This window comes from Sciurus carolinensis, chromosome 1 (assembly GCF_902686445.1).
Source record: "Sciurus carolinensis chromosome 1, mSciCar1.2, whole genome shotgun sequence".
In the NCBI taxonomy this organism is placed as follows: domain Eukaryota; kingdom Metazoa; phylum Chordata; class Mammalia; order Rodentia; family Sciuridae; genus Sciurus; species Sciurus carolinensis.
This window is the reverse complement of record NC_062213.1, coordinates 104,897,365-104,917,165: the sequence shown is the minus strand read 5'-3', so window position 1 is coordinate 104,917,165 and position 19,801 is coordinate 104,897,365. Positions and strand designations below refer to the sequence as shown.

The window sequence follows — 19,801 nt, the reverse complement described above, 5'->3', positions numbered from 1 at the left end:
TCCATATGAGTACTCTAGCTATTAATACGCTTTTTTTTTTTTTTTTTTAAGCGGGTATCTTTGTGGAAAGTTGTTCTGGTCAATGCCGTGGGCACTCAGGAGAGGAGGGAGGGGTCAGGAGGAAGGCAAGCAACAGGATAGTTGTCAAAGTTCGGTTCTGATCTTGCCCCTTTGCTTGAGTCATTGGATAAGTCAAACACTGCACGTCTCTATTCCATAGAGTTTGGATTCCATGGCCCTTAAAGTCCTTACAACTCTTTCAGTCTTATGTGAATAATGTTATCTAAGGGCCAAGCAGTAGGCTGGTGGGGTGCTTAGCTCCGGAGGAGGGTAAACGTAAGCGTCGTTGGCTGAGGGAATAGCAGGCACGCGTGGGTGACTCCTAAGTGGAGAAACTCGGGGCGTCCCGGGATAGGGCTAAACCGATGGAATTTCCAGATGAGTCTTCCCAGTCCAACTTTAAAAGGTCGGAGGAAAGTTTCTCATGAGGAGGGGGCCCGAGGGGAGGGCTGGGTGGGCTCCGCCATCGCCTCCCCTTTAAGCGGGTGGCCCCGGCGCCTCCTCCGTTACCTGGAGCGGGGAGGGGCTTGGGAAAGTTTGTGTTTGTTGCTGGCAAAGGGCCGGGTGGGAGGCGCGGGCGGGCGCTGCGGTCCTTCCCTTTTGCTTTCGGGAAGCGGTCGGGGCTGCACACTGGGATCGGCGGGGCCAGCTCCCGGGGCCGGCCGTCTGGCGGAGGGAGGGAAGGAAGGAGGCGGGAGGGAGCGAGCGGAGCCCGGGGCGCACGTACGCCCCAGCGCTGGGATTTCTCGGCTCGCGAGGAGAGCAGAGCAGGCGCGCGGCCCAGCGGAGGAGCGCTGACTCTGGAGCAGCCGGAGCTGGAGGAGGAGGAGGAGGAGAGGCGGCGGGGAAGGAGGAGGAGGGGGAGAGTCTCTCCCGCCCTGCGAGCATGGGGCGCCTGGCGCCGAGGCCGCTGCTGCTGGCGCTCCTGTCGCTGGGTAAGTGCGCGTGGGGCTCCGCGGGACGCGGGGCACCGGCGGAGCCCCGTGGGGCTCGGCGGGGCGCGGCTGCAGCGCGCGGCCTGGGGCGCGGAGGGTGCCCTGGTGGCTCCCGGGAGACCCGGCCCTGGTGCACGGGCGGCCCGGCCGGGCGGGGAGCGGCTGCCGGGCCGCCCCGAGCCCGGTGCAAAGCGGCTCGGCCCCGCGCGGGGTGCAAGTAGCCTCTCCGCCAGGCCGAGCCTCGCCCCCAACATGTGCCGGGGGAGTGGCCGGTGGCCCGCTTTCCCCCAGCTCTCTCTACCTGTTGGCCGCCGGGAGCCGGTCTCACCTTGAACTCCCGGCCCCGGAAGGTGCCTGCGGTCCCGGCCTTAGCTTGAGAGCGGAAATATGAGCCTTTGATACGCCCCGCCATAGCCGCCACCGGCCGATCGCTCTTCGCACACGCGTGCCCTCGCTGGGTCGCCTTTCCAGGGAAGCGAGAGAATCCAGCAACTTCCTTCCACGAAGGTCACGGGATGGCCCAGAGCGTTATAATGACAATCGGTGTACCGTCCCTTCCGTCATTTTTGTCTTGGCTAGATCTCCTGCCTCAGTCTTGTCTTTTAGCTTTTCTTCAAGCAGCCTAGCCTCACATTTATACACAAAGACCCAAGTGCCAAGCATTTCCAACTTTTTCTACCTGTTACTTTCCCCCCCTTACTGTCCCTTGCCTTTCACCCTCTGGAAACCTGGGGTTCTCTTGATGGACCAGCGCCCTCCCCCAACTCAAGGAATCATTCATGGATTTTTTTTTTCTCTCCATTTTCCATTCACTCCATACACAGTCACCATCTCCACATAGATACACACGATGATCTTAATCAGCTAAGGAAATATGTTTGTTAAATGCCCACCATGGTACTGGAGGACTGATCCTTAAATGCTTTGATATTTTGGGCTCCCTGTAATAAGTGTCAACCATGACAAGCTGAATCCTGAGACCTGGTCACAGGTTCTCTTCCAATCCCCTAGAGAAGTCAGATCTGAATCTTGGCAGAGCACGTGGTGCTATGGTGTCTATCCCAGCCAGGCCCCAGCTGCACCGCAGGGTAAATAACTACTGTGTATTTTATGCCAAAGGGTCCCAGTGATGGCCTTCCACACGACTTCCCTTCTGCCTGCCCCAGGGCCACACTGTCCCAGCCCCCTGACTTCTGCAACCAGCAAGCCAGCCTTTCTAGCTGCCTTACTGTGTTCTTCCTCCACTGGGAGGTGATGTCTGAAACTCATTCCCTTAGAGAGCTCATCCAGCTACATTGCTTCAGATGCAGCCCACGTGCAGAAAGCTTCTGGATCTTCCTCTTAGTTTTGTAGCATCTCCCCTGTGGTTTACCATCCTAGTGCTTTTAATCTTTCCCTTACACTCTGAGTCCCTTGTAAATTCTGTATTTGCTGCACATTGCTGGCCGTAGTTCACACAGTTTAATTGACTTATGTGTCTGTTGTCAAGCAGGGCCGTGACCCATGGTTGCACGTACGATGCACTGCACAACTCTAGGAGCTGCTGTTCATCGTAGTTTATGTGAATGACTCTCTCTAGAGTCGGGCAGTTCAGAGCCTGTACATCAGTCAAAAGGGTGCGGTGAGAAAGTTTGAAAAGAATGCCTTTGAGTAACTAGGGTCTGGGAGAAAAAGGGAGCGGGGGGCAGAAAGAGACTGGTAAAAATGAAATGTAAGTGGGAAAGCACAGCTTGGGGAAATCTTGAGTGTACACCAGTGTATCCTGCCCTGCCTAGGTGTCTCATGTTAACTACAGCAAGAATTTATGGTGTCTCCAGCCAATGCCTTTTCACCAATGGTTCTCTGAAGTGTTGCTGTTCCACCTGTCAGCTCTGACTCCCAGTATCTCCTGTGCTTTGGTTTCAGCTTGACCTCTGGAAAGGCCTCCCTGTTTTTACACCTTTCTAGCCCTTTACTGATTCCTCAAACTTAATACATTGATAAGCACAATCATCTTTCCTCCAGTGTTGCAGCCTTCATAGAATCTTGTGTCACTGCTCTCTGTGACCTTCACCTTCACACAGTCTCTCTTTATTTGACTTTTCCTGTAGCACAGGCTCAAGTTGCTTCCCATCCTTCTGGTTTCTACAGCTACTGTTTTAGCCCAGGTCCTGGAGGTTCCCACATAGGTAACTTCTGACATCTTTATCTTTTCCTCCAGCCTCCCTTTTAAGCTCATCCTTTTCCTAAAGGATCATTTTTGATCCACTTTTTCCTCTTCGTTTCCTTATGATTTTCCTCTAGGGAGGTGCTCACCCTTGTGTTCTCTCCCCTCCAGTCTTATTTCTGGTTCAGACATGTTATTCCAAGTGACTCATTTGCTCTTCTTTACATAGGATATATAGATATCTTGCTTGTGTATCTCCTTTTTTTTTCTAAAACTCACTTTCTCCATGAAGCTTTCCCAGCTAAGCCTACCTTACCAGAATCTCACCAGCACCACTCAGCTTCCTGTGGCAGCTGTTCACTTCTCTTGACTGTGTCTGACTTGTCTTGTCCATCCATCCAGCTTGGCATCTCTTGAGTGCTCCCTTTGTCCATAACAGTGAGTTCAGTTCTGGGTGTTCCAGACAAATAACCAAGACAGCTTCTCACTGAGTGGTTGGTGGGGGCGAGTGGACAGATGATAAAACAACTAACTACCAGACAGAATGAGATTCCCCAGTAGAAACCAAGTGCTGGTAGGAAGCAAGGAAGAGGATGATTAATTTTGACTTGGGGGTTGGGGTTGCTTTTGCTGAAGAGGTGACATTTGAGCTGAGCCTTGAGGATAATTAGAATTTTGAAAGAAAGAGTAGAAGAGCATTCTGGGCTCTGGGGAAAAGCCTAAAGTGTGGATGAGTGAAAGTGCATGATTCACTCAGAAATGGCACATGAGTTCCATGTAATGAGGTTCTGGAGGAGGAGGAAATAAAGGGGGAGTAAACCGAAATGTGGGTTTGGGGTAGATGCTGGAGGCTTTGCTTGCTATGCTGAGAAGTCTGGGTTGTGATGGGTGGATTTGTTGGCTTCTGGGTGCTGCCAGGCAACCTGTGCTTCTCTTATCATGGCACCTATTTATTTCACTGGGTGTAACTGTCTGTCCCCTCGTCTAAATCCCTACCCTAATTATATGGGGGCAGGGCCCTTGTGGTCTTGCTCACTATTCTATCCTATTAATAATAGGACATATAACACATAGTGGGTTCTTGATAAATGTTGACCAACTGAATATATATGAATAGATATGTCTTTTTATCTGTGGATATGAGTAGCCATTAAAAGTTTGCAGGACGAGATTAACACGACAGGGGGATGGTGTTTGAGGAGGATAAATCCTCAAGTAGTGTACAGTGTGAATCGGAGGGTGGAAGGCCTGGCGATTGTGGAGAGGGATTAACACATTCTCTTCATGTCTATTTAAATTTTCTTTTTGTTTCCAGCAAATCCATTGAAATAGTTTTTAAATGACAAAGCATTACATCTATATTTTAAAATTCAAACACTACAAAAGGGTATTATATTAATTAGGGAGGCTAAACTACTCTAACAAATAGACTCAAAGAATAGAGGCTCAAACAGTGAAGTGTCTTCTCTAACAGTGTCCTCGGGATGCTTCAGGGGGAAGGCTTAGGTGGGACCCTGTTCTACACAGTTGTTCTGGCTCCCAGGCTGGTGGCAGTTCTGCTATCTTCAGTCCATGATTTCATCGCTACTCTAGTCCCACAAAGGAAACAACATGTAGTAGTAGAATATGTGGATACTTCCTGGGCCAAGCTTGGAAGAGACACCATCATTTCTGCATATACTCTGTGGGAAGGAATTTGGTTCCATCTCACACTAGCTGCAAGGGAAGCTGGGAGATGCAGAGAAACCTGGCAGCCATGTGCCAGCTCCTGTGGGAGAAAGGAAGAACGAACTTGGGGAGATAGCTAGCTCTCTGTGTCAGTTATAAGGGATATAAAATGAAAAATGCATCACCCACCTGCCTAGCCATAGAACTCCTTTATAATGTGTGTATCTTATGTCTGTACACTGATTTTTTTTTTTTTTCAGTACTGAGGATTGAACCCAGGCCCTTGTACATGCTATGCAAGCACTCTACTATTGAGCCACATCCCCAACCTTTTTCTTCTCACATAGCTTCTGTTTAGGACTGAACCTAGGAGGCCCCAAATCATAATAGATAAGTTATAAATTACATGTCAAATGTCAGGCTTATACATACATTCTGTCATTTATTTTTTCACGGCAACATTTTGTAAAAGGTGACCATTACTTTCTCCCTATTATAGATGATGAAACCAATTAAATAACTTGGCCAATTGTATAAAACTGTATGGCAGAGCCAGAATTTGATCTCAGGACTCTATTCTATCTTAAGGAGAAGCTGACTGATGTTCACATAACCTGTGTTGTGTACTGCTACAGATTAATTTCAGCAAAAAAGGATGATAGTGGTTTGCAAGCAACTAAAAATAAGATCTGGGGTGAGTGTGGCCCAGGCACAGTTCCTGAAGGAAGTGGCAGGGCCAGCATGCACCTCTCGGATGCCCCAACCTGCAACCTCTGCAGGTTACTACACCTGCCCTGAGGGAAGGAAGCATGGAAGGAGGAAAAGGACTAGCAGGAGAACCCTAGTGAATGCATACAGCTTTCTCAGTCTTTGAAGTGCTGTGGCCTTCAGAGATTCCTTGGCACTCATTTTAGCCTTGTTAACAGAATTCCTGTATCTGCCAAGCTGATTAATGCCTGCCCTGGCTATAATTATTCTTTTTAGCCTGCTGAATAGGATCTCTGGTTGTCAGTGATCATTCCTTACAAGGCAGTTGGGCTAGTCGGCGTTTATATGGCTATTTTGTTTTAGTGATGAGCTGCTGGGCTGATTTCCCCCCGTAGATTGAATGTACATTTTCATATTGGCGCTGTGTCTGGCAGTTAAATAAGGTGTGGGCTTGTCTGTTGGTGTGTGTCTGTGTCTCACTTTATCAAATGAAGTTGGGGGGAAGCTGTCAGGGGCAGTTCATAGCTATTCAGTTTAATTGCATTGGTTTCTTAAGGCAGGGTTGCAAGGCCATTTGACTCTGCTTTGGGAAAATAACTTGCACTGGCAAAAATATCTTCATAATTTATCTTCTGGAAAAGGCAAAGTGCTGCAGTTGGCACAGTCAGTGGTTTTTTAGATTTTGGAATATTTCTCTCCATACCAACTGTAGTCTTTGGGAAGCAACAAAATTAGACCCAGTGGTTAATGCTGTCGCCTACCAGCAGTGTGATTTCCAATAGATGGGAGATAATGGCACAGTGTATGTATTTGTTCTTTGAATGCTGATTTCTCCAAGTGTTTGTGATAGATTGTAGAGTTACTAAATGGCATGATTCAAGTTTAAGTATGACATTCTGGGCTTTAACTGCATCCGGTTTCACACCTTTTTAAGCAATTAGTTTACAAGAGCGTTTTCATCACTTGAAATATTTCAGGGGAGTAGAAAGGGATAGTGTAGCTATTGCTGTTCTGTCCTGGACAAATTTGGTTTCAAACAGTGAGAAGCAGAATTGTGCTTAAGAGTTCAGGGCCCATTTCAGAATGTGTGTTACCTTTGAATCCTAATGAAATAGAGGCAGTTTTCAGACAGACGGGTTTCTTCTTAGACCTTAAAAGTGACACCAAGCCAAGGACGTTCTAGGAATGGCTCTTCCTTGTTCTTATTTAGAGCTGGCCTCAGCCAGCACTTCCCTGCTTGTTGGCCATGGTAAAGGATGCTGCATAGGTTTCACGGAGGTTGCAGGTGTAGCATTATACTCTACCCTCAGCCCCCAGGCCCAAGAGTCAGAGGCAGCCTCTAAATCTGAAAGCCAGTTACCTGGCAGCTGTACAGGTATTATCACTTCCTGCATGTGCTGTGATTGACAAAGGTTGGCAGTTATCTCTTTCACTTGGAGAACCAGAGCCTTTCACCCCTACCTTGGGATGAACTGTTTGAAGGTAGAAACTGAGAAGCTTGGTGGCATGGTATCCATTCAGCAGATACTGGGCCGGCCAGTGCCTACTGTTATGGGCCAAGCATTGTTCTGAGTGCTGGGAATTCTTCAGTGAACACAGCAGAGCAGAGCAGACTCAGATCTGAAGGGTGCTAGATGTGTACTGGGGGCCATCTCCAGAAAGAGGATGATTGAAACCAGGTTTCAGGGTAGAGTGTTAGGAATGCCTGTCATTAGGAGACAGGAACTGGGTGGGAAAGTTCTACAAGGAGTAGTCACTGGGGTGGGAAGAGAGTTAGGAGAGCACCCTGTAGGAGGCCACACAGATGGGAGAGAGTGGACTTCCTAAAGAGAGACTGGCTAAATGCTGCTGAAAAACCGAAGGATAAAGACAAAGAAGACCACTTGAATTTGGGCACTGAAGTTTGACCAAACAGTACAGAAGGAAGGAAATCACACAAGTTGAGGAATAAGTGAGGTGGGGATGGAACTCTGAGTCAGACTGTTGCCCACTTCTCAAGTGCTGCAAGTAGAAGACTATGGCGAGGGTGGTAGCTTGGAGCAGGAGCAGACTGACTTGACAGGGTCCAAGAGACTCCAGCATGAGGAAAGGCCACACAGGTGGAGTGGGAGACTGTAGTGGAAGGACAGGCTGGGTGACTGCTGGACATGGGTGCACTCCAGAGAAAGGGGACAGTGGGACGGGGCTTTGGCCTTGGAAGATCTGAGAAGAGGGAAGGGAGAGGTAGAGGGGTAACTCGGGAGCAGTATGGTATGGAATGCCCATCCCTCAGTGCTGTCAGCCCTGTGGCCCCACAGTCCTTCAACATGCTTGGTAGTGGTCATCTGTATGTCTACTTTCCTCTTGGCACGTCTTTAAAGTTTACCCCATGACCTTCCTGGATGTCATCTTCCATGTGGATTAGTGGAATTAACTTACTCCCTGATAGCTGCTTTTAGTTCTCCACTGTTGGGTCAAGTCTCTAGCACCAGGACTCTGTCCTATTTTATAATCCATCTTCTTCCCATTCACATCAGCTAGGAAGATTTATTAATTTGTATTACAGATAAATGATTATATGTGTGTTTAAAAAAAATTTCTGTTCTTTTTTCAAAAAGTGTTTGTGCTCTTTATGTCCTTCCCACCCCCATCCCAGCTCTTCAATGAAATATATAAAGAAAAAATAGGGCTTAGGTTCTGGAATCAGCCCTCTGCTTGAATCGTGCCTCTCAGCAGTGTGAACCTTGGACCAGTTTCTTCACCTCTTTGAACCTCACTTACTACCTCTGTGAAATCTCTTGCAGGACTGTCATGAAGATTAAAAATAATATTTCTAGACAAATACAAACATTAAACAATGTATGTAAATTCCTAGTGTGATCTGGGGACCAACAGCATCACAGTCCCTAGGGGGTTCAAATGCATGCTAAAGTTTAAGGCTCCCCAGATGTACTGGGGAGCAGCTGTGCTGGGAGGAACCATATATACAAACCTAATCTGCAATGGTGCTTGGCACACAGATTACTTGGTGGCCTCGGCTTTCTCAGTAAGTGTGGATGCAAAGGCCATGGTACAGGCAGAGCTAGAGGGGAGTGGACTAGGGCTGGGCTCCATGGGAATGTGGCAGACTTTCACTTAGCAGTGAAGGATGGGTAGTGTAGGTCTGTGGTAGAGACCATCAGCTGGTTTCATGGCTTTATCTGTCAACAGTTTAGCACCTAGGAGGGATGACATTATGTCTTTCCATGGAAGACAGTAGAGAGATAAGGGATGAAGGAATCTAGGTTGCTGATGAGATAACACAGAAGATTGACCAAGGAGTACAGATGGGACCAGGAGCTTAGTGAGACTTCAAGACTTTGTGCATCTGTAGGTTTAGAAGACTGGAGCACATGATGAGGGTCAAGAAGCAGATTCAGAGGCTCAAGGGAGGGGGTGGTCTAGGAAGGTAGGAGGTGGGGTCAAAAGAGCTAACATGTAAATTCAGTGTTTGGAAGTAAGAGTCTAGAGTCATAGGCAGGGTGGCCTGTAGTCAAATAGCACTTTAATTAGGGTCTTTCTGCTATTTTGGCCAGCTTAGCTCTGGCAGACTGAGTTTAGCCTAAATGAATTAGGAGACAGAGGTGTGACTTTTTAGAAGCATTAGTCCCAGGTGTTGCAGAGAAAAGTGGTAACCTATGACTAAGATGAATTGGGGGGTGGGGAGCAGGTATGCTGGGGAGCAGGTGTGCTAGGGAGGAACCATATAAAATTATTTCTTTCCTTAAAAAATAACTTTTTACCTTTTATATAGCATTTATTTTGTGCCAGGCACTGCACTTTCTTTTTCTTGGGGGGGTGGGGTACCGGGAATTGAACTCAGGGGTACTCGGCCACTGAGCACATCCCCAGCCCTATTTTGTATTTTATTTAGAGACAGGGCCTCACCGAGTTGCTTGGCGCCTTGCTCTTGGTGAGTCTGGCTTAGAACTCGCGATCCTCCTGTCTCAGCCTTGTGAGCTGCTGGGATTACAGACATGTGCCACAGCACCTGGCCTGCACTTTCCATGTTTTAACTCATTTAGTAGGTTTCATAATCCCAAGAGGTAGGTACTGTTTTTACCTCTGCTTGATAGTGAGGGAATTGAGGCACAGTGAAATAACCTGGTCAAGGTCACATGGTAAGTGGCAGAGCTGCCAGGACTAAAACAGACAGTCTGACTCCAGTCTGGGCACATACCCACAGTAGACTCTTCTGTCCAAAGTGTTAGTCTGAATCACTCAGAGTCAAAATGTATCTTTGAAAACATAGGAAGGAATTGATACAATTAGCTAAGGTGTGATAACTTCTGTTTCCTTGAGGTTTAAGATGTGAGGCTTGGATTTTGGCGCTAGTTCTTCCACTCAACTCAGCACTTGCCTGACCTTGAAGAAGGTGCTGACTAACTCTTAGCCCCTATAAAATAAGGACTAGTCTAGCCATCCTAAAGATCTCCCGTTCCTTCTCCAGAATTCTGTGAGCCATGCTGACCCCTGCTGTTGGCCATATGGGCCTCTTGGTGGGGCCTGGCTTCCCTGGCTCTGAGCCCATCTTCCCAAGCACTCCTCAGGTCTGCAGCCTGTGCCTGTTGTCTCTCACCTGCCTGGCTCCTCTCCACACCGGGCTTGCAGTGCCTCCAAGGGCTCTGGGAAGTGCGTGCTATTCTGTCCTTGTGTCAGCAATAGCTTCCTCATTCCAGCCCATTTCCTGTGCTGAGAAACTGGGCATCTTTCTCTGTGGTTCTCCAGAGTATGAGGTGTCATCACCACCAAGCTAACTGGGCTTCCAGATAGACTTCTGGGAAAGTCACAGAATCAGTAAAACCAATAAAGCATTTCTAGATGACAGTTTTTTACAGTTACTGATCTTTTGTGTGTGCAAGTTGTATTTGAGGATGTCAGTCCTGCATAAATTGGGGTTGCGTAATCAAGTTCTGTCCTCAGAAATATAACTTGTGTTTTTTTTCCACCTTTAGCCTTTAAGTCTAGGAAGGAGCCTGGTTGATGGCTGTGCTCCACAGGTTGTCCTTTCCATTGAGAAGAGACACAGACATCTTCAGATGTGTCTAAATATTGACACTGCTTTGGATTTTATACTCTTCCTAAAGTACTTTTCAGGAGAGCTGAAGTCCAGACATCTCCAATCAATAGCTTTAATTAGCTAAGAAATAGGTCCTAGCATTTGGGACCTCTTTCTTTTCTTTGGTCTGAATGTGAACATTCAAAATGATGCTGAATACCATCCCAGCTAGCAGGATAACTTCTAGAAAACCAAGATATTTGGTGATAGGGACCTCTGTTTCTGACCTAGTCCTCACTGCATCAAGGCTGCTGTCCAGCCCTCCCTGGCTACTTTGAGGTGTTATTATTGGTGCTGCTGTTAATCCCAGTGATGCCATGTCATTTGTCTTACATGTAGATATTTTTGAGACTTACCAAGAGCTCTCTAGGAGTGAATTCTGGGCTGAGTTTTAAGTAGCTTGCTATTGTGTGCTATTCCAGAGGTGAAGGGGTACATGGTGCTTGATAAATGTGTTGCCCCTGCACTGTACCAAGAACAGCATATTATCTGACTTGATGTCTATCAAGGGTGCTGCCAGTTTGCTTTTGTTGCAGTGAGGAATTTAAAAAAAAAAATGCTTTTGGCACAGCTATTCCTTTTTCCATTTTCTGAAAGCTGGCACATCCAAATGTTTTCTTATTTATTAGAAGACATTACAGTCCATCATCTTTGGTTGAGAAATCTATACAGTAAATTCCAAGTTAAGTCCATAATGCCTAAACCAGAGCCTGGTACATGGTGGGCACTTAGGATACAGTCGATGTGAACATGCTTGTGATCCGTGCAGGAGCAAGTCTATGCCCAACTATTACTCTGCTCTGAAATATGAGATGTTCCCACTTTTCCTTGTGGTCTTATCTTATAGTACTTAAGCAGCACTTGGGGAATATTTACCATGCTTCTGACACTGGGAGATTACAAAGGAATTAGGAAATAGAGTCCAAAATAGAAACAGAACAGTTCCATCTGGACAGAATAGATCATAGGTGCTTTTTAAGAGTCTGAGTGAGTTATAAGATCACTGTGCGTATGGGGCTGTCAAACTAGGAATGAAACTGAGGCCAGGGACTGTTACTATGGAAAAGCTCCATGGAGGAGGTGGGCTCCATGGTAGAGAGCCAGGAGCAGGAAAGGCATTTCAGTTATGAAAATGACCAGTTTCTCAGGGGGTAGGAGTAGATAAAAGTGTCCATGTTGGTGTCCCCTCTGGGAATCAGGTGACTTAAGCTGAAAAAATAAGAGAGACCTCAGGGAATGTGGATATTAGATTCTGGGGAGAGGAGCTGGTGGAGAGGAAGAATGTGGAGAAAGTCACCCTGAAAGGTGTTGGCAGCCTTGTCAGTACCCACAAAGCAGCTCAGAGCTGCATGCACACCACTGGTGAGGTCTGCCGGGGCTTGCAGGAAGCAAGGCTGCTAAATTAAGGTGATAAGTCAGGCCATAATCCTATTTTTGGTTGTTTCTTCCAAGGAAAACAGCTCGCAAAACAATTACTGATGTTCCCCTTAGGTAGTTTATCAGAGCATTTCTTCAAAGGACTATCACCTGATAATAGACACAGACAAGTTTCAGAGGAAGGATAGGGAATTTTAGTTGGTTTTCTACGGAAACAAGGTTTATGTAATCATGTGGTTTATTCATCAGAGTCCCACTTTAATAACCATTTATCCCACAAACAAGTTTCATCTGAAACATCAGTATGAGTCCCAGAAAGCTTAGTGTGGTACCTAGCACATAAGTAACTGGGAAAGCTACCTCTATTAGGCCATCTCTGGAGTGTCACAGAGGCAGCAGGGTGGCATATGCTGCCCAGGGGACTCTGGGGACCCCACATATCAGCACTAAGCTAATTTACACCTCCGACACAAAGGTAATCAGCATGTGCTAGGATCTGAACTGAGTCCTAAGAAAACCACAATGATAAGGCAGGCTCTGTTCTGCTCAGTAGATTCCTTTTCCTCAAACAAGTATGAAAACTCAACATATAATCAAGTTTTGGTGAGTCCTCTTGCAATTTTCCCCAAGCCTCCCTCACCCCATACTCTTAGAAACTACTATAAAATATACCTATGCATTGCCCTTCTTTGATTTATGTTTGTCTTCAATTTCTGGTTGGTTCTTTGGATCTCAAGGGAAGTCTTGCTTCACCTCTGAGATGAAAACACATTTGGACCCTGGAGTGAAATGCACAGACCAGCCTGTGTCAGGCCTCTGTCGTGGCTCTCATTGAGCCACATGCCTTCAGAGCCCAGTTTATGATGACCAGAGTCTTAGGATGAGTGTCTGTCTCATCCTGGATGGCTATAAGAACTATGTCTGGTATCACTGATCCTGAATCTTTGAATATGGTTAGAAAACAACTGAAGCCAGACATGGTGGCACATGCCTATAGTCCCAGCAGTTCAGGACGATCTCCCAGATTGAGCAACTTAGCCCCTGTCTCAAAATAAAACTTAAAAGGGAATTGAAAAGGTAGCTTAGCGTCAGAGCACTTTTGTAGCATGCGTAAGGCTAAGTTCAAAAAAGAAGAAGAAGAAAAAGAAAAACACCCCATGAGCTATATAGTATATATTATACATAAAATACATATGTAATATATGACATATAATACATATATGAAATTGTATGCCTTAACTCAGAAATTATCTGTGTGTCCTTACTACCCTCTGTATGTGTGCTTTTTAATCTATTTTTGTGACTACCAGAATATTTCAGAAAGAATTGCCCATGATTTCATTTCTAAGAGACATTTGTATAGTAGAGTAGGAGAACATGGAATCCACACGTGAAAAAAAAGGAAAGAAGAGATGAAATCCTCAGTGCCATGAGAAAGAAGAAAAAAAGAGAAAAAGGGATGAGAAAGTCTCCATTCTCCCTCCTGTGGAATTTGTTTTTCCTTTGGCAGCTCGTGTGTAAGACGAAGGACTTGTGGGTTGTTATTGTCTCTTCTCTCCCTCCACTCATTCCTCCCTTTGTGGGATTGTTCATTCCAAAATGGCATCTGCTCTCTTCCTGGGCTTGGTCCTGATATTCACTGTACAGAGAATCAGACCTCTTTAGTCCCAGTGCTTGCTCCAAGTGCCTTGTGGCTGGCTGGGTCCAGACCACAGACTGCTTGCTTGTCATCGCTGTTGCAGAAGCAGCCTACTGAGTCCTGGCCCAGGCAGGGATAGCGGCGCTGCTCCTGCAGCATATGCCTTGTCTCACTGTCAGCCTACTTTACCACTGTTTATTCTCTACACTGTGCCAGGCCTTATTCTATAACTGGGGGCACATAAAACCATAGATTCGGTCCTTGACTCCTTAGCTGTCAGTTTAGATGTGGAGGAATGGCATAGACACAGGAAGTGAGGTGGCATTAGAGAAGTGTTTAAGGATTGCTGGATCAAAAAAACTGAAAATTTAGAGAAAAGAAAGAGCATTCTGGGTCATTTCAGACAGAGGTGCTTTTGCAGAAGAGGTAAAACAATAGGTGTGTTCCTGTGCACCTGTTTGTGTCTGTACTGGTCCATGTGTTTTTAAAGACTTTAGTGCCATATCTGGATTGAGACCCTTTCAAAGGGATCTGAGTCACCCAGGTATTTTGGCTTTTGCTTGCCCTAAAGAGGAGTGTTAATAAAATTGATGTGGCAAAATTTGGGATTTGGAATATTGAGATTATGTGACTTTCTGAGGTGCTGAGAACTTCCTGAGGTGACTGTGCCATATGTCATAATTGCTCCAAACATGCCCTTCACTTTCTGGAGAGCTTGGCAAAGAGCTTTTTTGAAAATTTATTAATGAGGGACTATTTCTGAAATTAATAAGATTAAGTAACTCCTGTTAACCCACCTGGATGATGATCCAGAGGTCAATTCTGACTAAAATTCCAGAAGCTCACTGAGATAGGAGTGATCATAGTCATTATGTCTCTGCCCAGAGCTGGACTGGCAATGTGATGATCAGGGAGCCGTCTGCCTTTTCCAGAGGCCCACAGCCCTGCAAGGGAGGAAGGCAAGCAAACGAGCTCAGGTGATGGTGGGTGAGAAGGCTCTCTGAACTCTGCCTGGGCTGGGGCTGAGGCTGGGGCTGGGGCTGAAGGATCAGGGACATTTTAGTGCTATGGACTCATTTGAGTTTATGAACTCTTGACTATCAGTAGTAATTTTGTCTGGTGAGAAGGAGAGGGTAATTTGTTTATTTTTTGTTGGGGATTGAACCCAGGGCTTCTAGCATGCTAGGCAAGTGCTCTACCACTGAGCTACACCCCTAACCCTTTTTTATTCATTTTGAAACAGGGTCTCTGAATTGCTGGGCTGGCCTAGAACTTGGGATCTTCCTGCCCCAGCCTTCAGAGTAGCTGAGATTGTAGGCATGATTACAAGTACATACCTCTGTGCTGGGAAGGTAGTTTGTTTTAGGCAGAGGGAAGGGTGCAGAGAAAGACATACTCCAATTTATACGTGCATGTTGATTTTTAATTTATGAAGAAAACTTTTTTTTTTTTTTTTTTTGCCTTGGAGAGGAGGGTTAAGTGGTAGGGTCTTTACAGGGAAAACAGTGGAACTGAAGAAAATGCCATGTGATTTTGAAGTGCCTCACATATGACATAAAGTCATATGTAGTTGGACATGACACTGAAGGTGATTGTCTATAAAGTGACCACTGTCTTATGGACACCAACTGACACTCAGCTGCATGTTGGCTCACCAACTTCATGTGAGGATGTGGCTGTGTACACAGTAGGTGTGAGTAAAGAATGGCTCAATAAGGAATTTTCATTCCTATCAGATTGATGTAGTCTTTCTAAAAGACATGTGAACCCAGAACCCAGAGTCTTTTCCTATTCAGTTCCTTGCAAGCCAAGCTATGACACTACTCCTTACTGAACTTCATCAGCGAAGCTGAGCACAGATCCCACACTACCACAGCATATGGCAAGGTCTCTAAATGTCAGGGGCAGGTTTCAGGTGTTGTTGGAGATGAGGGATGGACAAGACAAAGGAAGAGCAGGAAAGGGGGATGAGACAAAGCTGTCCAAGGTGGGGGGGGGTGGTGTAGAATTTCACCAGCAGTTATCTCAGGTACCTTTCATGTCCAGATGCAAGTTTAAACCTGGTGCAAATCCCCTCTCTTTCAACTAGAGGCTCAGAGGAGGACCAGGTGTTCACACAGAATTTGGCAGGCTGAGTTGGCCAGTTTGTATAGGGAGAGGATTGAAAATGGCTGAGCAGTGAGGGATAACTGGGCAGTCCTTGGGCCTCTAGCAGCTGTTGATTTTATAGAATGCTCTAAAATAATCCTTATGGATAGATTGTGCTTCAGCCTTTTCTGCCTGTGGTTCTCAGACTGAGAATTGTTTAAATCATTTCATGTTTATTGAGTTATTTTGGTTGCTCATCAGTACTCACTCCCTCCAGGTGGTTTTTACATCTTTTTTTTTTATTATTATCATTATCTTTTGGTCACATAACTTCTCGGAACCTCAGTTTCCTTATTTAATCCTCTCAAGGTTGAGTAGTAAATCATGTGAGCAGAATTTGCAAACTGTAAAGCAGTGCTATAAATGTAAGATGTTTTTTGTCAATTACTGAGTCCTTAAGGGCATAACTCTCTACTCACTACTTTGGTTTACTGTATTAGTTTTGGTTCCATCAGGAAAGCAAAGCCATAGTAAATATTATGCAGTAGGCATTTATTAGAGGATTTTGGAAGGAGCTGGGGAAGTGAAGGCCTGAAAAGGGGAGTTGGAGGATCAGGGAAAAGTCACTAGTCAGGCCTCCTGAAGCACAGTGGGTGGACAAATTGAAACTTGCAGAGGAATCTGGAAACCTGGTAGAGTGGGACCCCAAAAAGGGGCTGGCATAAGGGTCTGAAGAAGGGTAATTGACTTGTCCCTTACTCTTTTTGAGATGTTCACAGCCAAGTATCTGTGATCTTGGGATCTTGTTAGTCCATAAGGATAGCATCTAGAAATAGGAGCAGAAAAAGCCCGGACAAATTGATGCCTACTGGCATCTCTGTGTCTTTCGTTGCCTTTACCTCGAGAACCACCAGAGGGTAATGGCTGCTGCTGTCTTTTCATCTCCCAAATCTCACGTGTTCTATTTTGTCCAACTCTAACTTGGATTTGCAAAGTGAAGGTGACTCTGGGAAATGTAGTATTGGTTTAGCCAAATTGACATAATATAAAACCTTACAACTTCGTCATGTAGAATTAAAGATTTGGCATGACTCCGGCTTCCCAGGATCTCTCAGAGGCCATAGAACTGGAAGTGATGTCATGGTTTCAGTGGTAAAGAGTTCAGTTAGTTAATGATCCAATCTTTAAGAAGTGACTTGCAGTTCTGTTCCCCAGTTGCTGATGGCATTGCATCTGTTTGTCTCCCTTGCCATCCGTGTCTATAGAGCAGGGGGTGATGCTTATCTTGGGAGCAGAGGCTAGGGAAAGTGGCATTGACTGCAAGAGCCCATCAGTTCTGATGGAGTGTATTCTCCTTCCTGTTTCCTCCCTTTTCTTTGTAGGATTCAGGCAACATGTGTATGAAGACTAAAACAAGATTTCTGGGTCTAAATGACTACAGATAACAGAGCCAGAAGCTGTCATGCAAATGTTAAGGAAGAGTAAGGTTTAACTCTCCGGGCCACCCTTCTTCGCCCTATAGCCTGTTAGTCGCCCTGCCCTTTCCTTATGTCTCTGTAGACAGACCCAGGCCAGCAAAAGACTCTGGTGTGCCCTTTATGGTAATCAGCTCTGAGACAATAGAACAGACTGAAAGATTTAATGGCCAGACCTGGGCCTTGCCACCACTTTAATTTGTCACCTTTTTGGTTACTGACTCCAATATTTCTCTCGCCTTTACTCCTTCAGATTCCCTGTGTCTGCTGAAACCACTTTTCATCCTTACTGTAACCCTCTGGTCTTGAACACTCCTTCTTTTCCAGTCCACCATGCCATTCTCACCTTTTCCTGGCTCCTATTCCCAGGTAGATTCTGGTGGCCACCATTTGGCAGTGTGTTTGTGAACATCCTCAGACCCTCGGCCATATTTATTTGCCAGTTCTCATTTTGAGTAATCCACACTAAGCATAGTCTGTAAGCCCAAGCTTTACCATCTTACTGGGGAAAATCTGAAAGCCAGCCCACCTGAATTTCCAACAAAGTCATACCCTCTTTGCTGCAGGCCAGCCCTCTTTCTAGTTTACTTTGTCATGATTTCCTATCATATTCCCTTTGGTCTTTATTCGAAACCTTTTTCATGATCTTTAGCATCTGAACCCCATTCTATTACTTTACTGAGATAATAGTGACCAGTTGAAGGTTTCTCAAACTTTTTGCCTCAAAACTTTGCTGTATTTTTACCCATCTATTTCTCCTTCTGTCTTTGGCTCTTCCCCCCCACCCCCATCTCTGTCTACCTTCTCCCTCTGACCCCATGCAACCTTTGGTTTTAAACACCATCTATGTGCTAATGACTCTCCAGTGAATATCTCCAGTGTGGACTGCCCTTGAGCTCTAGGTCTATATATCCAACTGTTTACTTGGTGTCCAATGGGGATCTCAAATTTGAAATGGCCAGAAGAGAATTCTGACTTTGCTTGGACAGATTTGATTCCTTCCAGTTATTTTGCTGCTTGATAAATGGCATCACCACCTACCTAGACACTCAGGCCAGAAGCATGAATCATCTTTCATTCCTTCATTCTTTCCTCCCTCTCTTGACCATAAGTCTCTTCGTTTATATGTAAGGTATATCCCCAACTGGACTACTCTTGAGCATCCTCACCCGTGGACCTGAGGCCAAGTGTCCATCATCTTTTTCTTGGTCTGCTGTACCTCCTCCCATACTGTTATTCTTGCTTCCAAATTGGCCCCACCTAATCCACCTTTCACATCACAAGCAGTCTGAACTTTTTACAAATAAAGCAGGCTCTTTTATTTCCTAGTTTACAGAAATCCAAGGCCCCTTGGATTTTTTATTATTATTGTTATTTTCATGCATTCATCTGGATCTTTTTTCTGTCCTTGGAGCCTACCAAGCTTGCTCCATAACAGAGCTTTGTTATTTGCTGTTCTTTCGTCTGGAGCAGTTTGCCCTAGAACTCCAACAATGCTCTCCTCATTCTGGTCTGGACTCAATCCTGGCTTTCAGAGAGGTCCTTCCTGACCACACTGTACCCCCACACTGTTGTATTTTGACTTGGTAGACCGTATCTGTGGCTTTGCATCTCACTTTCTCCTCACTAGAATGAAAACTTCTGGCAGTTGGAACTCTTGGCTCTGTGTCCCTTGTGCTTAGAAGGTGCTTAGAAGGTTCTCAGAAGGGCTGATCAGCTGACTTCAGGATGAGCTTCCTGCTTTGATCCCCTGTCTCCTCTTGCCTGTTTCCATGTCTGTTTTCATGGTGGGGCCCTCATTTGCCTGCATCTTTGATTGTTCCTTCACTTCTGGCTCTTCCTCTCCACATCACACACCACATCACTGAATTTGCTCTTTTGTGGAGTTCCCAGTAATTAGTTAGCCATCAATTCAGTTGTCTTCTTGGCACCTATCTTCCTTGACATTTCTGCTTGTTTGCTGTTACTGTTCATCTTTTTTCGAACAAACATATAATAGGGGTTTGCTCTAGAGATTGTGCAGGGTACAGGTGAGAGTTGGGAACAGCACCAGCCTTCTAGGAGCCTGCAGCCTTCCAAATAGATGGTGTGTCTGGGAATGACGCAGTGGGCCTTACATCCTACTTCCTTTTGGAATTCTTGCATCCCTGGGTTGCTAGGATATTAGCCTTTTCTGGTTTCCTTCCTAACTGGATACTATCCCTTTTTGCTTTGCTAACTCTCTCCTGTACTCATATCTTAAATCGAGACGTTCACTTCGGTTTGGGCCCTTTCTCTCTTGGTGACCCACCAGTGACTCCCACATCTTCACCTTTACAAGGATCTTCTCTCTCTGCCCACCTCCTTCTGTGCATGTGACTCCACATTCATGTTAGGCTTGGATATGTTTTAGGGGCTTCCATTCCAACTTGTCTAAATCTTACCAACTCTTTTTCTCCGCCGTGTTGCTACTGTGCTGTAGGAGACGGTTTTCGTCAGCTTCGAGCTTCCCTTTGACTTCTCTCTCATCTCGCAGGTCTACCAGTTGACCCTTCCTCTGCAGGGCTCTCAGAGCTGCTGCCTTCCCATTCCTGCCACTGCCCTTGATTTGACCCTTCATAGTTCTCCCTGTCGTCTGGTGGAGGGGAG

General features: G+C 45.9%; 1 protein-coding gene across 1 annotated transcript in view; it reads left to right on the top strand.

Moving 5' to 3' along the window:
- Positions 1-712: 712 nt before the first annotated feature.
- The window catches only part of Ptgfrn (prostaglandin F2 receptor inhibitor), a 69,555-nt gene continuing 50,466 nt past the window's right edge, over positions 713-19,801 (top strand). Inside the window, exon 1 of the mRNA XM_047520145.1 lies at positions 713-995. Coding sequence (XP_047376101.1) covers positions 947-995 — 49 coding nt within the window. The 5' untranslated portion in view covers positions 713-946. The remainder of the gene's footprint in view (positions 996-19,801) is intronic.